The sequence below is a fragment of the Taeniopygia guttata genome, chromosome 8 (genome assembly GCF_048771995.1).
Source record: "Taeniopygia guttata chromosome 8, bTaeGut7.mat, whole genome shotgun sequence".
Lineage (NCBI taxonomy): Eukaryota > Metazoa > Chordata > Aves > Passeriformes > Estrildidae > Taeniopygia > Taeniopygia guttata.
The window spans coordinates 9704862-9721280 of record NC_133033.1 but is presented as its reverse complement, the minus strand read 5'-3'; the positions used below and the strand labels follow the sequence as shown (position 1 = coordinate 9721280).

The following is a 16419-nucleotide window of genomic DNA, read 5'->3' as shown; positions in this document are numbered from 1 at the left end:
GGGTAGCTCCACCGATATGGAGCCTCAAAAAATTTCTCGACACTCGTGCCTGTTCCTCTCCACGGAAATCTTTAGTAAAAGGCGAAAGATTTATACGATCTGAAGAGAAACCAGAGTATGCTTTGGGGTTCTGTCCCGACATTGGCGCTGTCCGTTCCACCCCACAAAGGACAGGGTGAGGCACGGCTGCCCCCGCGCCGCCCCCAGCCCCACATCCCCGGCTCAGCCCCGCGGGATGCACACACCGGGCGGCCCCACGGCCCGCGGCAGCGGCCGCAGCGCCGGACACCGGCGGGACCGGACACCGGCGGGGCCGCGGGGCACCCTGGGTATGCAAATCAGGCCGGTCCCGGGGCGGGGCGGCCCCAGCCGCAGCGGGGATGGCGCCGCCCCGTTGTGCTTTGATGGCGGCTGGGCCCCTCGCTGGCCGCCCCTGCCCCGCGGGAAGGGTACGAGGGAGAAACGCGTGGGTTGAGACTGAGGAGTTTAATAATTAAAGCAAAATGGTATTAAATTGACAATTGTAAGAAAAATAAAACAGCATCACAGAATGGTCTAGGTTGGATGGGACCTTAAAGATCATCTAGGTCCCATCCCTGTGCCGTGAGGAGGCACACCTCCTGCTAGACCAGATGGCTCAAAGCCCTCTTCAACCTGGTCTTCAGCACTGCCAGGGATAGAGCAGCCACAACCTACCTGAGCAACTTGTTCCAGTGCCTCGCTACCCTCACAGTAAAGAATTCCTTTCTAATATTCAATGTAAATGTCTCCTCTTTTCATTTTAAAGCATTCTTTCCTGCCCTATCACTACATGCCTTTATAAAAAGTAATTAACTCTTTTTTTTATAGGCCACTTTTAAGTATTGGAAGGTCTCAATAAGATCTCTCCAAAGCCTTTTCTCTTCCAGGCTCAACAACTCCAAGTGTCTCAGCCTGTCTTCACAGGAGAGAGGCTCCTGCCCTCTGATCATCTTCATAGCCTCCTCTGGATTTGCTCCAACATATCCATGTCTTTCCTGTACTCGGGACCAGAGAGGTGGATTCAGCTGTAAAGGGCAGAATTGCCTCCTCTGGCTTTCTGGGCTCCAACTGCTCACTCTTGGTTCATGTCAACTTTTCACCCATAAGAACCCCCACTTCTTTCTCATCAGGGCTAGTCTCAGTGAGCTTTCCAGTCTGTGTTCTCTAGTTCTTGTCTGGCATTGTCCAGACCCAGAGGTAACACAGGGCACTTGGACTTATTGAACTTCGTGAGGTTCTTGTGGGCCCAAGTTTGTCCAGGTCCCCCTAGATGGCAATAGGGGTGTCCTTCAGGTGTGTCACTCGCACCATTCACCTTAGAAACTGGCTGTAGGTGCACTCACTCCCACTGTCTGTGTCATTGATAAAGATATTTTAAAAGATATTTTAAAAGATATTTTAAAAGATATTGAAAGCCCCAGCCAGTCCCAAGACACAGCCCTGAGGGACAGTGTTTGTCACCTGTCTCCACCTGGATAAAATGTTAATGGCCACAGAACCCTGACTGTGATAGTAAAAGTGTTTTAAAATCATGGGGATTTGGGGAGTCAGAAGGAAAATTAAGCTTAGCAGGCCCTGGGAAAATACCCTGGGAAAGTATAGGCCTTGTATTTGCTAGAACTGCACCTGTGTAGCTAGTGTATGATAAACAACATAATTGTTAGATGTGATGATTGTTTAGTAATTAAATATAATTACTGTTTAATCGTAAGAATAAGCAGGAGACACTGTAGTCAGGGGCTTGAGAAAGATCACAAGAAAGGTCAATGTGTACAATAGAACAATATAAGTTTAATAATTAATATGTAAATTATATCATGATAGAATATAAAATACGTTCAGCTCGAAAGCCATGTTGGAGTCAGATTTGGGTCTGTACCTGATTCCCAGAGTTCTGTAATAAAAGCACCTGCATAAAATCATATCCTGTGATTATGTGTGCTCCTAAACGCTAAGAACTGCACCCATCCGACTAATTCCTATAATCCATCTGTGTAACCTGGACACAGGTAATGGTGAAGGGTTCAATTAGCACTTATCCGAGTATATCTCACTTGGATACTTCAGAGTGCACAGTATTCCATTCAGTCTGTTTTTTACCAGAGTAGGGGTAGCTCCACCGAAATGGAGCCTCAAAAAATTTCTCGACACTCGTGCCTGTTCCTCTCCACGGAAATCTTTAGTAAAAGGCGAAAGATTTATACGATCTGAAGAGAAACCAGAGTATGCTGTGGACTGGCCGCGCGTACACACCGTCGTTCGGCTGTGCCTCTCTAGGACACGGCGAGTTGCGGTGCCGTGTCTGGGTCTCCCGCCGCCGCGGTCCGTTCCCGTGGCTCTGGCACGGGGACTCACCCGCTCCCGGACGCAGCAGCCCCGGGGAGCACCGGCGGAAAGCGCGACCGGGGCCGCTCCGCCGGCGCGCAACGCACCCTGGGTAGGGGAATAAATCTGAATACTAAACGCCATATGCTAATGAGCCCGGCGCTGCACAGCGCATTATTCAGAATAGTAATGCATATGCTAATGAGGCTGTCCCGACCCGCACCCCGTGTTGCGCTTAGCCCCGCCGCGGGACGCCGGGCCTGGGTACTGCCTGGAGGGGGTCGCACGGTGACCCGCCGGACAGGACGGGCGGGCCGGCGGCAGACAGAGCCCTGACAGTGCCCGCTCCGTGCCGGGCCCGCGGGCAGAGCCGCCCCGCCACTCTCCGCCGGTAACGGCGGGCGCCTCGCCCCGGCCGCGCCGTGACGTCACCGCATCGCGAGAGCTCGCCCCGCCAAGCCGCCCCGCGAGCCCTGGCCCCGCCTCTTTGCGCCGGTGCCGCACCATGGGTGAGTGAAGGGCCGCGGCCTGCCGACATCCGCCGCCATCCGCCCGCTGCGCCGCCGCATCCGCCCCGATCCCCCACCGGGTGGCAAGCGGGGGCTGCCGCCTGCCTGCACCGTCCGCCATCGGGGGCGCCTGCGGTAGTGCCGAGCCGCTGGCGGGGGGAGGGTGAGCGGGCCCAACATGGCGCCCGGTGGATGATGGGGGCGGGCGGCCTCGTCTCGCCGTGCCTTGATTTCCTGCAGATCTCGAGCGCTGGGCGAGCTCCCGGTGTCTGCTGCAGATGAGCAGATGCGGGTGAGGTGGAGCGGCATTCAGCAGGAGGGATGCGGGCTGGCGTTGCGGAACTGCGCGAGTGGGCAGCTTGGGCCATGCGGGAGGTGGCGTGTTCGGCAGATGATCCCCATCGGGCTGAGTTCATTCAGGGTGTCTCTCGTAGGGGCTCAGCGGACAGGTGGGATGGGGGTCCCTTCCTATAGCGGATATACCACATCCTGACAGTAGCGTAGGATGATTGCTGTAGTGTGCCTGTCAGATCGGCATCGGGCGCTTCCAGAGAGTGCCCAGCACGCGAGGTACGTTGGGAGGCAGCTTCCCAAAGAGGACACGGATATAGGGGGTCTGTCTGCTTTGTACAGCTCTGCTGGAAGGGATGGCTCGGGGCAGGTCTGAGTATCAATGATGAATCTTCTCTAACTGCTGCATAAGGCTGAGTGCACTATGCGGATACCAACCTTGGAGAGCTGAGGACTCAGAACCGCGCCCTGCTGCTGCAGCCAGCCGGGCTGGTGGCACCCTCTGATCACACTGCTCTCCACTCAGGTATCTCCAGGGACAACTGGCATAAGCGCCGCAAGACTGGGGGCAAGAGGAAGCCCTACCATAAGAAGAGGAAGTATGAGTTGGGGCGACCTCCCGCCAACACTAAGGTGAGTGATTGGGCAGAGTTGGTCAGAAGCGTGTTCTCAAACTCGAGTTGCTGCTTTGTGACATCAGAGGTTTAAATTCCTGCTGTTTTCGTGTGGGGTTGAATATCTGACCCTGCTTCTCTAGAAGGTGGTATTTGTCCCTCTGCCGATGGAAAGCAGCAATACGTTTTTGCAATAAGAGGCAATTGGAGTGATGAAGTTTTCACCTTAGGTAGATGCAACAGACCGTTCTGGTCATTTACTGTATCTGCCGATGCTGGGGTTTGTCATAGTTACACTGACCACATTGCCTTGGTGGTTAGGGCTGTGCTGGGCTCCTGTGAGGGCCATGCAGCATTCCAGCACCAAGGCAGCCTGGTGTTTGTTTCTGACTGCAGATTGGCCCACGCCGGATTCATACCGTGAGGGTGCGTGGGGGGAATAAGAAGTACCGAGCCCTTCGCTTGGATGTTGGCAACTTCTCCTGGGGGTCAGAATGTAAGTATGTGGTGAGCCCACTGCATGGAAGGGAAACCTGTGCTGGTCTGCAGTACTGCTGCAGAGTAGAAGGACGCACGCATGGATTTGTGGGCTTGGATTGGACATCCTGGAGCTGACAGCTGAAGCAGCATGCATGGTGATGATGATAACTTTGACCTTACGTGGCCTTAGGGGACCTGGATTTCCACTAAGTTCACAGTGATAGGAGTGTCATAGTTACACTGAGTGACATGCTTACCTTAACTTCTTGTGGGGGAGGGGGACTAAAAAGGAGCTGAAATACTATATATGAGTAGTTTTTCACAAACACAAGTGTTGTTTATCAGTGAATTTTGTTACTAAAAGTTAAGTGATGTTGTGCAACAGAGAAAGGTGCTGAGGATGCTTGGGAGAAGGCCTGACCCCAGGACAGTGTAACATTAGCATGTGTAATTTCATATTTCTGCTTTGCTAAGCAAAAGCGGGAAGCCCAGAAGCAAGAGGGGGATTCTGTCATATTTCTCCTGAGCAAGGTGGGTTTTCTTTGCTTTACAAGCTGACAACAGAATCACTTGAGCCTGGGCCCAGTCACTGTTGCTGGGTAGGATGGTAAAACAGGAGCAAGGAAAGTGGTGAGTTAGTGACCTGCAGTGGTGTGAAGGAACAGGACATGTTTTCAGTTATTTCACAGCATTGTCTGTGCACTGAAAAATACCATTACAGTCAGTATTGCACATGTGAAGAGGTTGAGCATACCTTGCAACATGGACAAGGTATGTGAGTGAAGGGAGAAAACCCTCCTTGTGCATAATCCTTGTGTATGTTGAGGGCTGTTTTCAGGGCAGGTGACTGCTAAACAGTCATTCCAGCAGCTAAGACGGCATGCTTCAGGTGGGTCTTGGAAGGGTGAAAACACCGGCTTGTCAATTTATTCACAGACCCTGATCCTATAGAAATGGGTTCTGGAATGTGTTTCAGGGCAGCCCCACTCAGTGTGGCTTAATTCAGTAATCTAGCAAGTGCATACAGCATTGAGCCCTGTGTGCAGTGTTGGCTGGCATCTGCTGATCTTGCTAGTCTGGAAATTTTAGGATTGCTTAGATCTCTTTGAGATGAGTTCCAACAAGGCCACTGATCCTGTTTTTTTGTGTAGGAGGGATTTCATTTCCAGGTGTAGATTTCTGTCCTAACAGAAAGTTTGACAGATGAAAAATGGATGCATCTTCTAGTTAAATTTAATTCAGTGCCAGGCAGGCTGGAAGATACTGGATGGGATGTTGAGTGCAAAGTTATTTAAAGGGTATTTGTGAGATGCTATGAGCCAAATACTCAGCTGTCTGATCCCTGTAGGTCTGAACTCATGCTCTTCTCTTGAAAGGCTGCACTCGCAAGACCAGAATTATTGATGTTGTGTACAACGCTTCCAACAACGAGCTGGTGCGGACCAAGACCCTGGTGAAGAACTGCATCGTGCTGATTGACAGCACCCCGTACCGGCAGTGGTACGAGGCCCACTATGCCCTGCCCCTGGGACGCAAGAAGGGCGCCAAACTGGTACGCCTGGTGTTGTCCTTTGGGCTCCTGACACAGCAGTCTGCCCTGCCACAGGCAGCTACCCATCCTGAACAGACAGTGCTGCCAGAATAGGGTTGGGTACCCTATTGTGTTCCCATAGGTTCCCAGTATAAGTCTGTCTCTCTTAATGGAGTGCTCAGTAGCAGGAGCTCTCCCGAAAGCATTACACCCATTTGTGCACAAGGACCTGCCTGTTGAGATCTTGTCTTCTAATGATGATACCTTTGTCCAGTTCTGCTACTGAAGGGAGAGCGATGACAATTTAGGATGCTGAGGAAGACTTCATAGGTTGGGTTCTTGTGCTGGGTTGTGATTGCTTTGGTGAGAAGCTTGGGGATTGCTCATTGAACTTCAGTGTGTTTTTAAGTGTCTTGAAACTACACTGAGCCATTAATCTGAGACTTGAACCCCGAACTGCTTGAAGGTATTTAAAACCCCACATGTAGCATTCAGATTAATCCTTGCATTAAAAGCAAAGCAGTCCTTGTTTGGGTGCTGTATAATGCAGAAGCAGGGGGAAAGCTCATCTGCCTGGACTATGCACCCACACCCAAGTGCTTTCATTATTTCTGCAGAGGGAAAGAGTATTCACTGCTTTTTGTAGGAGGAGTGATTCACCAGGGAAACTGTTGCAGTTTCATTGATTTGAGAACAGCCTTCCCTAGGGCAGTGTGCTCAGTTGTCACCAGTGACTCTTGTTAGCAGTGTTGTGTTTCTTGGTCTCAAAAGTGAAATGCAGCACCTGGTTCTGTGAGATCAAATTATTTGTACCTCTGCCAGGTATGACTTTTAGCACAGTACAGTGCTGAGAATACAAGGGTGTCCTTCATGGTAGTGGAAAACAACCGGTGTTAATGGAAGCTGGCCATTTGTCAAACAATTTTTCTTGCTTTTGGTTTTGGATTTAGACTCCTGAAGAGGAGGAAATACTGAACAAGAAGCGTTCAAAGAAGATCCAGAAAAAATACGATGAGCGAAAGAAGAACGCCAAGATAGCAAGTATTCTTGAGGAGCAGTTCCAGCAAGGAAAGCTACTTGGTGAGTCCCTGGCAGCATTAATGTAACTTGTTCTTTAATCTTCTCCAGAGATACCCCACTAGTGGCAGGATGGGGAAGTCTGGCTAGCCAGGCTTCTGTAGGTGATTATTCCTGTTGGGGCTTTGAGAAGGAAATGGGGCTCAAGATTAGCAAAATGAGCAGATGTGTGTCAGAAAAATGTGCCACAGGCATCTAAGAGCTTTGATGTTTCAAGCTCTGGCAAACATTTGAGTGTTCTGAAGTCTTCTGGTGATGAGACCTTTGTCCAGTTCTGCTACTGAACCCGAGCGATGACAGTTTGGAGATCTGAGGAGGACTTCACTGGGGACTGCAGCTTCCAGAGCACGGTGCCTCCGGCAGAGGTGCTGCTCAGGCACAGGACCTGGTGACTCGGTCACTGATGAGCCACTCGTCCATGCTGCTGCAGAGGCTGTGTGCAGTGTGTGTTCATCGGTGTGTGCACTGCGGTGGGGAATTGCCAAACTTTAACTGGGTGGCTTCTCTCTCCTTGCAGCCTGCATTGCCTCCAGACCTGGACAGTGTGGCCGAGCCGATGGCTATGTGTTGGAAGGCAAGGAATTAGAGTTCTACTTGAGGAAGATCAAGGCCAGAAAAGGCAAATGAATAAAAACTGTTGTGCTAAGAGAACGAATAAAACCAAGAGTCTGCTACCGTAACAGGTTGTGTGCTCGTTTGTGTGTGCAGTATGGAGAGGTCTTCTGTAGCTCCACCTGCCTTGTAAAATGTGAAGGAAGATGGAACTCAAGGAATCCCTGAGCCCTTTAGCATCTTCAGGCAAAACTTGACCCTGCACGTGCTCAACTAAAACATCTCAGTGGGTTCTAAGTGACTTGCAGGACCAAGTGTGTGTGTGAAAAAGAGTTGTCAGATTTGACAGAAGTGGGGAATGTCCAATATTGAAAACCTGTGAGCAGGAGGTAGGTGCAAGTGTGCACCCCCGTTAAAACTTCTGGGTTCTGAGCTCCTGAGGTCTGTGCACACTTTGCCCTTGTTCCTGTGCTGTGTTAGGTTAGCAGGTGCTAACCCGTGTGCTCATGGGGTATTGGAGAGGTCAGTGGGGAAATGGGCTAAGTCTGGCTGAAAACTTGGCTATTACACCTTCAGCCTCTGCAGCTGGTAGCTCATGCCTCTGCCCTCCACATTTCATGAGCTCCCATCCCCTGGTTCAGGCCAGCAGCCCGTTTTGGTGTGTCCTGCCTGGTTGTACAATTCTCTGCAGGATCCAGTATCTTTTAACCAAACTCGGTGGCACTGCTCAATGACCAGCTGGTCTTCCCCTGACCTCCTTGGTCTCATTCCAGTGCAAGATCAATTCCTTCTAGCAGAAGGGCCAGGCTCACATCATGGTCTGTCCCTTTCGAAAGCTGGATACAAATTCCAGCTTTGTGCCCTGTCACTTGTGGTGGAATTGGAAAGCTGTGGTGAACAAAAGCTTTTCTGGATGCTTTTGGTGATGCCATGCCTAGAGGTTCCTGTCCTTAAAGAGGGTAAATCTCTGCAAATAGTTGCTCTTTGTGCAGGTACTGGGGGAAGTCAGGAGCTCACCTGAGGGCTGGTCCTGTGCCATGGAGCGGGCCAGGCTCGCACACTTTGTGCCTGTCAGGTGAACAGACTGCACATTTCATCCCATTTGTGTGTTTTCACAAAAGCCTCATTTATCCATTGGATCACTGGTTCAAGTCAAGACTTCCTGCAGCCCCAGCATCACAATCTTTAGCTCTGAACTGAAGGGAGGTGGCCCGTGATCATCTTACCCAAAGGAGAGTTGTAGTGAGACCAAAGTCTCATGCTTCAAAAATGCAACTCTGTCCCTCTAAATAGTTTTGCAGGGAGGGGTTTAAGTTTTTTTCCTGTGGTGCTGTGCCGTGTTTGGCAGGTGTAACAGCAGGAGGTGCCCTGGGGAGTGTGGGTTCATCCTGTGTTGCTGGCAGGGAGGTGAGCATGAGTCAGTGCCAGAGCTGAGCGCTGCAGAATGGGACCTGCTCTGATGACCGTGGCACTGGCAGTCCCTCACAGGCTGGCTCTGTGCTCCCGGGCACTGTGAGCAGAGCTGAGCCCAGCTGGGTGCCACTGCAGTCCTGGAGTCCCTGGCAGTGGGACCTGGGCTGGGTGGGATGTTTTCACAAGCACATTCCTTCTCCATAGTGATCCGGTGTAAACTTTCCCTGCTCGCCTGCTTTCCAGAGAGGTGGAGTGGAGGCGATAAGCACGCTTGGCAGAGATGTGTCATTGCTGCTTCCTCTGAGCGTGTTTCTTCTCTCCGTCATCCTCTGTAGAATGCAAACAGCATTCAGGGTGTTTCTGGGGAACTTTGTACAGATGGAGAAACTCTGACTTTATCGAGCAAATGCTGCCTTGATGTCAGGGCAGGATTATAAACCTGTCCCCTGATGAACAGGATTATGGCTCATCAATGTGTGCTGTTTAGAAAGTTACTACTCAGAGAAAACACAGCTGCCAAGGGCAACTGCCCACAGGAACAAAAGTGGCACCTGCGGGTGTGACATGGGAACAGAGCAGTGGCAGCTGGCCGGGGTGTGTGGCACTTCACTCCCGAGGTGGTGCAGCTGTGGCATGCACAGCCCTATGGATGGCACAGGGATTTACCTGCCTGGGAGCGGGCAAACCTGCTGTGCACTGAGCCAGGAAGTGATGGGCTGGGGCTGGGGTTAAGCACAGCTTTAGCCTGGCTAGAATTCAGAAGTGTGAAAGCCTAGGCTGAGGACCTTACCCACTTCTGACAGGTGGAGGGTCTGAATTTAAAAAGAGTTGGTTTCACAGGATGGTCAGCTGCAGCATAAGCCAGGTGAAGTCCCTTGTTGTGTGTCCTGCTCCTTGCTGTTGAGTGGCTCTCAGCTCCACACAGTATTAACTTTGGGGTATTTTCACAGGACATGATCCAACCCAGGAAATGACCTTGTGGTTACATTTCAATAGATCCAGCAGTGACCTGGAAGGCAGTGCAGGAGAAGCAGGGCTGGCTTGTTGAGGAACTTTGTCAGCCTTAAAAGAAGGGGGACTTGAAGGAAAGGGAGCTTTTAAACTAATATTCTTGGGGAAAACATGTCTGAGTGTGCCAGGGCTGTCACAGACAAAGAACAGGGAACACTGGGTTTGGTCACACCTCCCTGCACCTGTCACAGATGGAGATTTGGGTGGGGGCTGCAGGTACCAGACCAAGGGCTGGACAGACCCACTGGGATAATTTGGGTCACTCCCTTTGCATCAGCCGTGGCATCTGAATTTAGGCTTCATGAGGAGGAGGGAAAGGACAGGATGTTACATCATTCCCAGCAGCCCTGGGAATGGGACCCCAGGGTACATGAGCAGAGAGGGCACCCATGGAAGGGCTGTGGGCATTTCTGGAGCACAGGTGAGAAATGCAGCTGTTGTTAGCCCTAGTCAAAATCTGCAGCCCCTGGAGACAGCTGCTAACCCTGGCTGTCCTGCCTTTGCCCTGTGGCAGCTTCTGGTCCCTCTGTCCCTGTGGGGATGGGGGGGTGACATGAGCCAGGGTACAGTGAGATACGCTGGCTGGCAGAGAGTGGTGAAGGGATATTAAAGGCTGGGATACTTTCCCAGGGCCCAGGAGGGAGCAGAGAAAGAAGTCCAGCTGGATATCAAATGGGGGAACATCCTATCCTTGTCCCCAGGCCATGTGGGGCTGGGACTGAGCAGTCCCACCACGGGCTGCTGGAAGCCCCGAGCACTCTGCAGGAAACGCCACTTCCTTTGCCGGCCGGAGCACCGCGTCCTGCCCTGCCCAGCTCCCTCCCTTCCTGCCTGGGCACCAGGCCCAGCACGGCTCCAGAGCACGCAGGGTGGCCAATGCAGCTTCCAGCCTGGAGAATGTTCCCCTGGGCAGGAGGAGCAGGACTCAAGGGTGCCCCCCTGCATCTGCAGAGAAGTGCTGGAGCACCATGGGGGAGACTTGGGGGTGCCTGTATTGGGCACTGATTTACAGCATCCCCAGCCTTTGCCCTGCTCCCAGGAGCCCCACAAATTCTTGCTTTGTTCAGGATCTGTGGCATTTGCAGCAGGCTGACGCCTTCCCCACCCCTGCTGTAAATCCTGGTACAAAGCAGAGGCTCTGCTGGCCTTTAGCCAGTGCCCAGCTCTGCTCTGCCAGAGCGACTAAGAGGCTCCAGGGATGCTGGGCAAGACCCTCACTGGGCCATCATCCAGGGCAGGGGAGGGTAGATGGGATAGGAGTGAAGTCCACCATCCCTGCACTCCCCACATCCCCAAAGCACAAAGGGATGGAGCCACACTGCCAGGAGTAAAATGATATATTTCTTACTGAGAGCTGGATCCTACAGGGCTGTCTGCAAGGGGGCTGATGCCCCTTGTTTGATGCACACTGTTTGTGTGTGCACTTCACACACCCACTCCCACAAGTGTGCACACACACACACCATGAAGCAGCACATGTGCATTGACTGTTTCAAGTCCCTGTGCCACTGTGGGGTGTGGGGTGGGCAGCAGGCAGAGCCACCACAGGCTTCCCCTGACAGGCCCGGGGCACCCCATCCAAAAGTGACACCCCCTGCACACCACACAGGCAGGGCCAGCACTGTTTCATGTCTCCAGACCGTGTTCTGTGCAGGTTGGAGAGCAGCACATCTGTGCCAAACACCGCCTGGCTCCAACAAGAGAAGAAGCTCTGGTCAGTGAGTCTGGCACTCACAGCATCATCACTTGATCCCCAAAACCAGCCCCCATCTTCCCTGCCTGTCCTTCCTCAGGCACCACCAGCCTGTGGTAGGGTCTCCAGAGCCTGAAGCACCCTTGCAGCCTTGCCCAGCTGCAGCACATGGTAAGCGAGGGATTCACACGATAGCACAGGGGAAGGGATGAGTATTTGGGGGTGCAGCTTTGCAAACAGCCACTGTCAGCCACGGCAGGACAACTCATGCCTCCCCTGCTCTGGTGGCTTTCACTCCTGCCCAGCCCCTGCCATCCTACTGGTGAGTCCAGACACAGCCCAAGTCCTGGCATCAGTGCAGGTCGATGGTCTCGTACTCCAGGTTGTCTGAGTCCTCCAGCTCGATGCCGGGTACCAGGTTGTAATAGCTGGTTGTGTGACTCATGTAGATCTTCTCCCGGTCAGCAGAGTCCTTCAGGACTTCACTCACGCTGACAGTGTCCACCTCTGGCTCACTGCCCAGCTCCTCTGCCCTTGGTGCTGGGGTGCCCAGCTGCCCTTCATGGGATGGCACCTGGGAACTGCTGGGGGATCCCACCTGGATCTCCACCTCCTCATAGATGTCTCTGCCACTCTCCAGTGGATCCACGAAGGGCTGGAGCACAACCTGCTTCCCCAGCAGCACTTTCTTCTCGGTCTTGGAGGGAGCAGCAGGCAGCTCATAGGGGATGTAGTGGTGGGGCTCTGCGGACACTGGCACGTTGCTCCTCTCTGCCGTGGCCCGGTGGCTCTGGGACCTGCCCTGAAGGCTGTAGTTGGTCTTTTTCTTCTGCCGGCAGAAGCACCAAGTGATGCTGGTGAGGATGAGGAGAGGGGGCAGGCAGATGAAGAGGGCGGTGAGGCCGTGTGAGTGGCACAGCTCATCCCGGGGGATGCTCCGGAGCCCCACACCGTGGTAGTGCTCTGGTGTGTGGCAGATAACCTCAGCAGCCTGGCTGGACCAACCCTCCAGGTTGGTCAGCAAAGCACAGCTGCAGTCCCAGCTGTTGTTGGAGAGCTGAAGCTGGAGCAGAGATGGCTTCAGGAGGCTGGCAGGAAGAAAGGTGAGAGCATTGAAGCCCAGGTAGATCTCCTGGACCTGGGAAGATGCTTTCAGGAAGGACCTGGGTAGCTCCTGAAGCTGATTGCTATCCAGATAAAGAACCCTCAAATTAGGGGCATTTTCTAGAAAGCTTCCAGGGAGACTTTCCAGCAGGTTGTGACTTAAGTGTAAGATTTCCAAGGCAGGAGGGACTCCCTGTGCGTTGCTGATGGCCGTGATGCTGCAGTGGGAGAGGTAGAGCTCCCGCAGCCCCTGCACCCCCACCAGTGCACCCCAGTCTAGGTGGGTGATGTTGGAGCTGGTGAAGTTGAGGCAGCAGCTCTCAGGGAGCGGAGCCTCCCGGAAAGCCTGGTAGTCCATGGGCTCCGAGCAGTTGCAGGTTGGCGGTGCTGGGCGGAGGGCGAGCCCGGCAGCGAGCAGGAGGCTGCCCCAGAGGGACGCGGTGCCCAGCGCGGCGCCTGCGGGGACAGAGAGGGGACGGTGACTCCCTGTGCCACCTGCCCTCCCGCTCCCTTTCTCCAGCCTTCCCAGCGGGGGAAAGTGAACCCCACTTCTCCTCCCCGCCGCGAAAGGACCTCCCGGAGCCATCCTCCGGTGCCACCGTGCCCGGCCAGCCCGGGGCTGCCTCTCCCGCCGTGTCCCGCCGCTCCGGCCGGGTGCCCGCGGGCAGCGAGCGACCCCCGGAGCCACGGCCGTGCCCCCGTGCCCTGCCCGGGCTCACCTGCCGCCGCCCGCCCCATCCTCCGGGGCTGCTCCGCGTCCCGTCGCGCTCCCACGGGCGCGGCCGCCGGCTCCGCCTCGCCGCGGGGCGGCCCCGCCACATCCCGCCCCGGCCCCGCCGCCCTCCGGCCCGGCCCTGGTCGCCCTTCAGCCCCCCAGCCTCTTGCGAGGGTCCCGCCAGCCGTGGGCCTGTGCAGCGGTACCCCCAAATTACGCTTGACCCAGCTCCCCTGTAGTCAATCAAGCCGGGGTGCCCCCTTATTCTGCCCTCCTCCATAACCCATTCCTTCATCACCCTTCCCCTCTGCATTCCCCAGAAAGAATGTCCCTTCCCAACCTCTCCCTCTCTACCCGCTCTGCCCCGCCAGAAGCCATGTGTCCCTCCAGTCCTGTCTTTACTCCATCATCAGCCCCCCAAGCTCCTGGAAAGGGGCTGGGCTGGGCTCTGCTGAGTTTGTCTTTCTCCTGGGACGGGGAGAGGGCTCTGCCCAGCTGGGTGCAACTGCCAGCTCCACTGGGGAAAGCATGCAGAGGGGACATTCTTGCCGGATGGGGACTAAAAGGGCCAGCGTCACACTCCATCACTGGACCCCTTATGAATTCCCTCCATCCCACCCAAGTCCCAGGCCAGTAAGGAGGAGCAGAGTCAGACATGAGCTCTGCAAAGCATGATCATCCCTCAGAAAAGCAGTGCTGGAAAAAAAGCACCCTGAAAGTGCATGTGTGCTCACTACAGGGTGAATTGGGTAAACTGAGGCACACGGTGTGTACCAGCAGCTTTTTGCTTGGGTACCGATGTAGATGGGTAAGATAGGACCTGAGCTGAGCGTGTCCAGTACTGTGGTGCCTTGTGCCCCAGTTTCTGGGGTGCCTTGGCCCCTGTTGGTGCTGGTTCTTCCTTCCCCAGCTCACCCAAGGGACCAACCACCCTCTCCATCCTCCTCCTTGGTGGCTGCAGCCCGATGCTTTGCAGAGCTGTGCTGAGGGATGGGAACACCCCACTCCTGAGGGGGTCAGGGCTGTCACCCCAGTCTTGAGGAGCTTGTTTGCACCCCGATGCTTGGCTGGTGTCGCTCTTGCAGCCCAGGCACTGCATGCAGGGCACACAGCAGTGCCCTGCAGCTGCCCTGATAAGGCAGCCCTGGTGCAGGCGTGAGCTGGCAGCTGGTTCAGCTCCCCTGCTCCTGGTGTTGCTTGAGCATCGCTGAATGCCACGAGGGTGGGGGCACCAGGCCAGGGCTGAGTATCATGGAGGACAGAGATCCCACAGCCTCTCTGGGCTCCTGTGATATTTTACCACATGCACAAGGGGAAGAAGTTTCCTAATATCTAGATGGAATTTCCCTTGATGCAGATTGCATTGCGTTCCTGTCATGATTTTACTGTACGCAGCCCCAAAGAGCCTGACTCCCTTTTCCTATAACTCCACCTAACTAGCTGCAGGCAGTCAGGAGTTCACCCCAAAGCCTCCCCTTCCCCAGGACCAACAGGCTGGTGACCTTAAACCACAGCTCCTCCCACTGCCCCAGATCAGTGACGGAAACCCTGTGATGAGATGCTGTGCATCGCAGCTGCAGGCGGCGGGGTCTGCTCCCAGGCTCCATCCCTCCTGGAGAGGAGGTGCCTCAGCCCTGGCGGGACATGGGCTGTGGGACACATCCCTTGCACAAGAACTCACCCAGAGGCAGTGGGCAGCAGGAGCACAGACGGCAGCTCTCAGTCCTCGCAGGTCCCCAGTGTCCCTCTGTGGGAAATCCCAGGACAGTCCCTGTCTGTCACATCATCCCCAGACAGGTCCCCCGGGGCCTCCTGGGTGCCTCCACCCACACATTGCCTTCAGACGCTGACTCAGCTCCGGAGCTGGGGCCTCCATCGGAAAACCTGTGATGCCACCGGTGCCCGGGGAGCCCCGGGGCCGTGATGGAAGCAGGCAGCTTCCCTCGGGGGCAGCAGCATCCCAGCCTGGGCCATGTCTGCTGATGGGCACTGAGTTTCTGTGTGCTTCCCCTACAAAAGCTGGAAACACAAAAAAAAAAAAAAAAACAAAAAAACAGCCAGATCTTTGTTGTTTCCTCTTTGTATTCAGGCAGGTTTTCTCAGTTTTTCTGCAGAAAAAAAAAATGGAGTAAATTCGTCCCCAGTACCCTGGGTTGAAAGGGGATGTGCTGGGAAGAACGGGGCTGTTTTCTGGAGTGCTCATATAAAACCATCAGCATCTTCTGGAGCACAGTGAGCATCAGTGGCAAGAGCCCCAAGCAGTGGGGAGAAACTGAGGCACGGGGCACGGGATGGTCACAGAGTCACCCTGTGAGTGCTGTGAGCAAGGGAAGGACAGCGGGAAGATTGAGGGGCTTTTGCTACACTGCTGCTTCAGACTCGTGGGGGTCGCGGGTTTGCGGCCACCTCTGCCAGCTCCGCGCCCGTGGGGAGGGAGAGATGCCAAGCACCGCCCTTCCAGGACCCGTTTCGGGTGGCAGAGCGGCGTGTGCTCGTCGCGGCCATTAGGGAGCAGCACCGGCCACCGCTGCTCGCCCTGCACAGCCTCGCCCAGGCACCGAGGGGCGAGGATGGATCCCATCCATCTCTGCATCTCCCGCTGGTCCCTGTGTGCCCAGCGCCCCACCTGTGCCCCCCTCTGCTGGCACAGAATGAAAGGCTCTTGGGGACTGGCCACCTGCACCCAAGTTTGTCATAAGGCAGGGAGGGACATGTCAGGGCTCACAGGAAACACAGGGGCTTTGCAAACCCTCCCTGCGCCACAACCTTTCCATGGGAAGGAGGTGTGAGGACCGCAGCTGGGCGTGTGACACACCTGTGAGGGGAAACACCCTGCGAGTAGGTGTTTTGTGTGTGTGTGTGTATTTACAGATGTGCAGGGGAGGGGGCTGTGTATGTCCTGGGAGACAGGGGACGAAGCTCTGCGCGTCTGCGGGGTCTCAGTGTGACCGTAGGAGAAACCCGAGTCAAGGGAGGTTGTCGCTGTCCCCGTCTGTAGGAGGGGGATGCAGCTACTGGGGGACATCCCGGTGTGCGCAGCGGAGGTAGCGAGCCGCTGACGGTGTCACAGCTGGCAGCGGGAT

At 54.9% G+C, this 16419-nt stretch overlaps 2 protein-coding genes and 7 non-coding genes across 9 annotated transcripts; 6 read left to right on the top strand and 3 right to left on the bottom strand.

Annotated features, from left to right (window-relative positions):
* Positions 1 to 4: 4 nt before the first annotated feature.
* LOC115496324 (U5 spliceosomal RNA) lies at positions 5 to 119 on the bottom strand. Its single transcript, XR_003961797.2, has one exon. It is a non-coding gene; the product is annotated as a U5 spliceosomal RNA (small nuclear RNA).
* A 2014-nt stretch (positions 120 to 2133) lies between these two features.
* LOC115496318 (U5 spliceosomal RNA) lies at positions 2134 to 2248 on the bottom strand. The gene has a single exon (XR_003961791.1). It is a non-coding gene; the product is annotated as a U5 spliceosomal RNA (small nuclear RNA).
* Positions 2249 to 2839: 591 nt separating this feature from the next.
* RPS8 (ribosomal protein S8) lies at positions 2840 to 7524 on the top strand. Its single transcript, NM_001309509.2, is given in 6 exon segments — positions 2840 to 2855; positions 3673 to 3779; positions 4157 to 4256; positions 5617 to 5792; positions 6722 to 6851; positions 7366 to 7524. Coding segments are annotated over 6 exon segments (627 nt in total). The 5' UTR covers positions 2840 to 2851; the 3' UTR covers positions 7476 to 7524.
* LOC115496312 (small nucleolar RNA SNORD55/SNORD39) lies at positions 3520 to 3604 on the top strand. The gene has a single exon (XR_003961785.1). It is a non-coding gene; the product is annotated as a small nucleolar RNA SNORD55/SNORD39 (small nucleolar RNA).
* On the top strand, positions 3963 to 4066 carry LOC115496315 (small nucleolar RNA SNORD46). Its single transcript, XR_003961788.2, has one exon. It is a non-coding gene; the product is annotated as a small nucleolar RNA SNORD46 (small nucleolar RNA).
* On the top strand, positions 6020 to 6092 carry LOC115496313 (small nucleolar RNA SNORD38). The gene has a single exon (XR_003961786.1). It is a non-coding gene; the product is annotated as a small nucleolar RNA SNORD38 (small nucleolar RNA).
* On the top strand, positions 7095 to 7166 carry LOC115496314 (small nucleolar RNA SNORD38). The gene has a single exon (XR_003961787.1). It is a non-coding gene; the product is annotated as a small nucleolar RNA SNORD38 (small nucleolar RNA).
* A 594-nt stretch (positions 7525 to 8118) lies between the features above and the next one.
* Positions 8119 to 8248, top strand: LOC115496321 (small nucleolar RNA SNORA35). Its single transcript, XR_003961794.2, has one exon. It is a non-coding gene; the product is annotated as a small nucleolar RNA SNORA35 (small nucleolar RNA).
* Positions 8249 to 11143: 2895 nt separating this feature from the next.
* On the bottom strand, positions 11144 to 15929 carry LOC115496160 (uncharacterized). Its single transcript, XM_072932966.1, has 3 exons — positions 15787 to 15929; positions 13341 to 13528; positions 11144 to 13077 (listed from the first exon to the last, which is right to left on the bottom strand). Exons 1-3 carry the CDS (start codon positions 15927 to 15929, stop codon positions 11870 to 11872), a joined length of 1539 nt encoding a protein of 512 aa, XP_072789067.1. The 3' UTR covers positions 11144 to 11869.
* Positions 15930 to 16419: the final 490 nt, after the last annotated feature.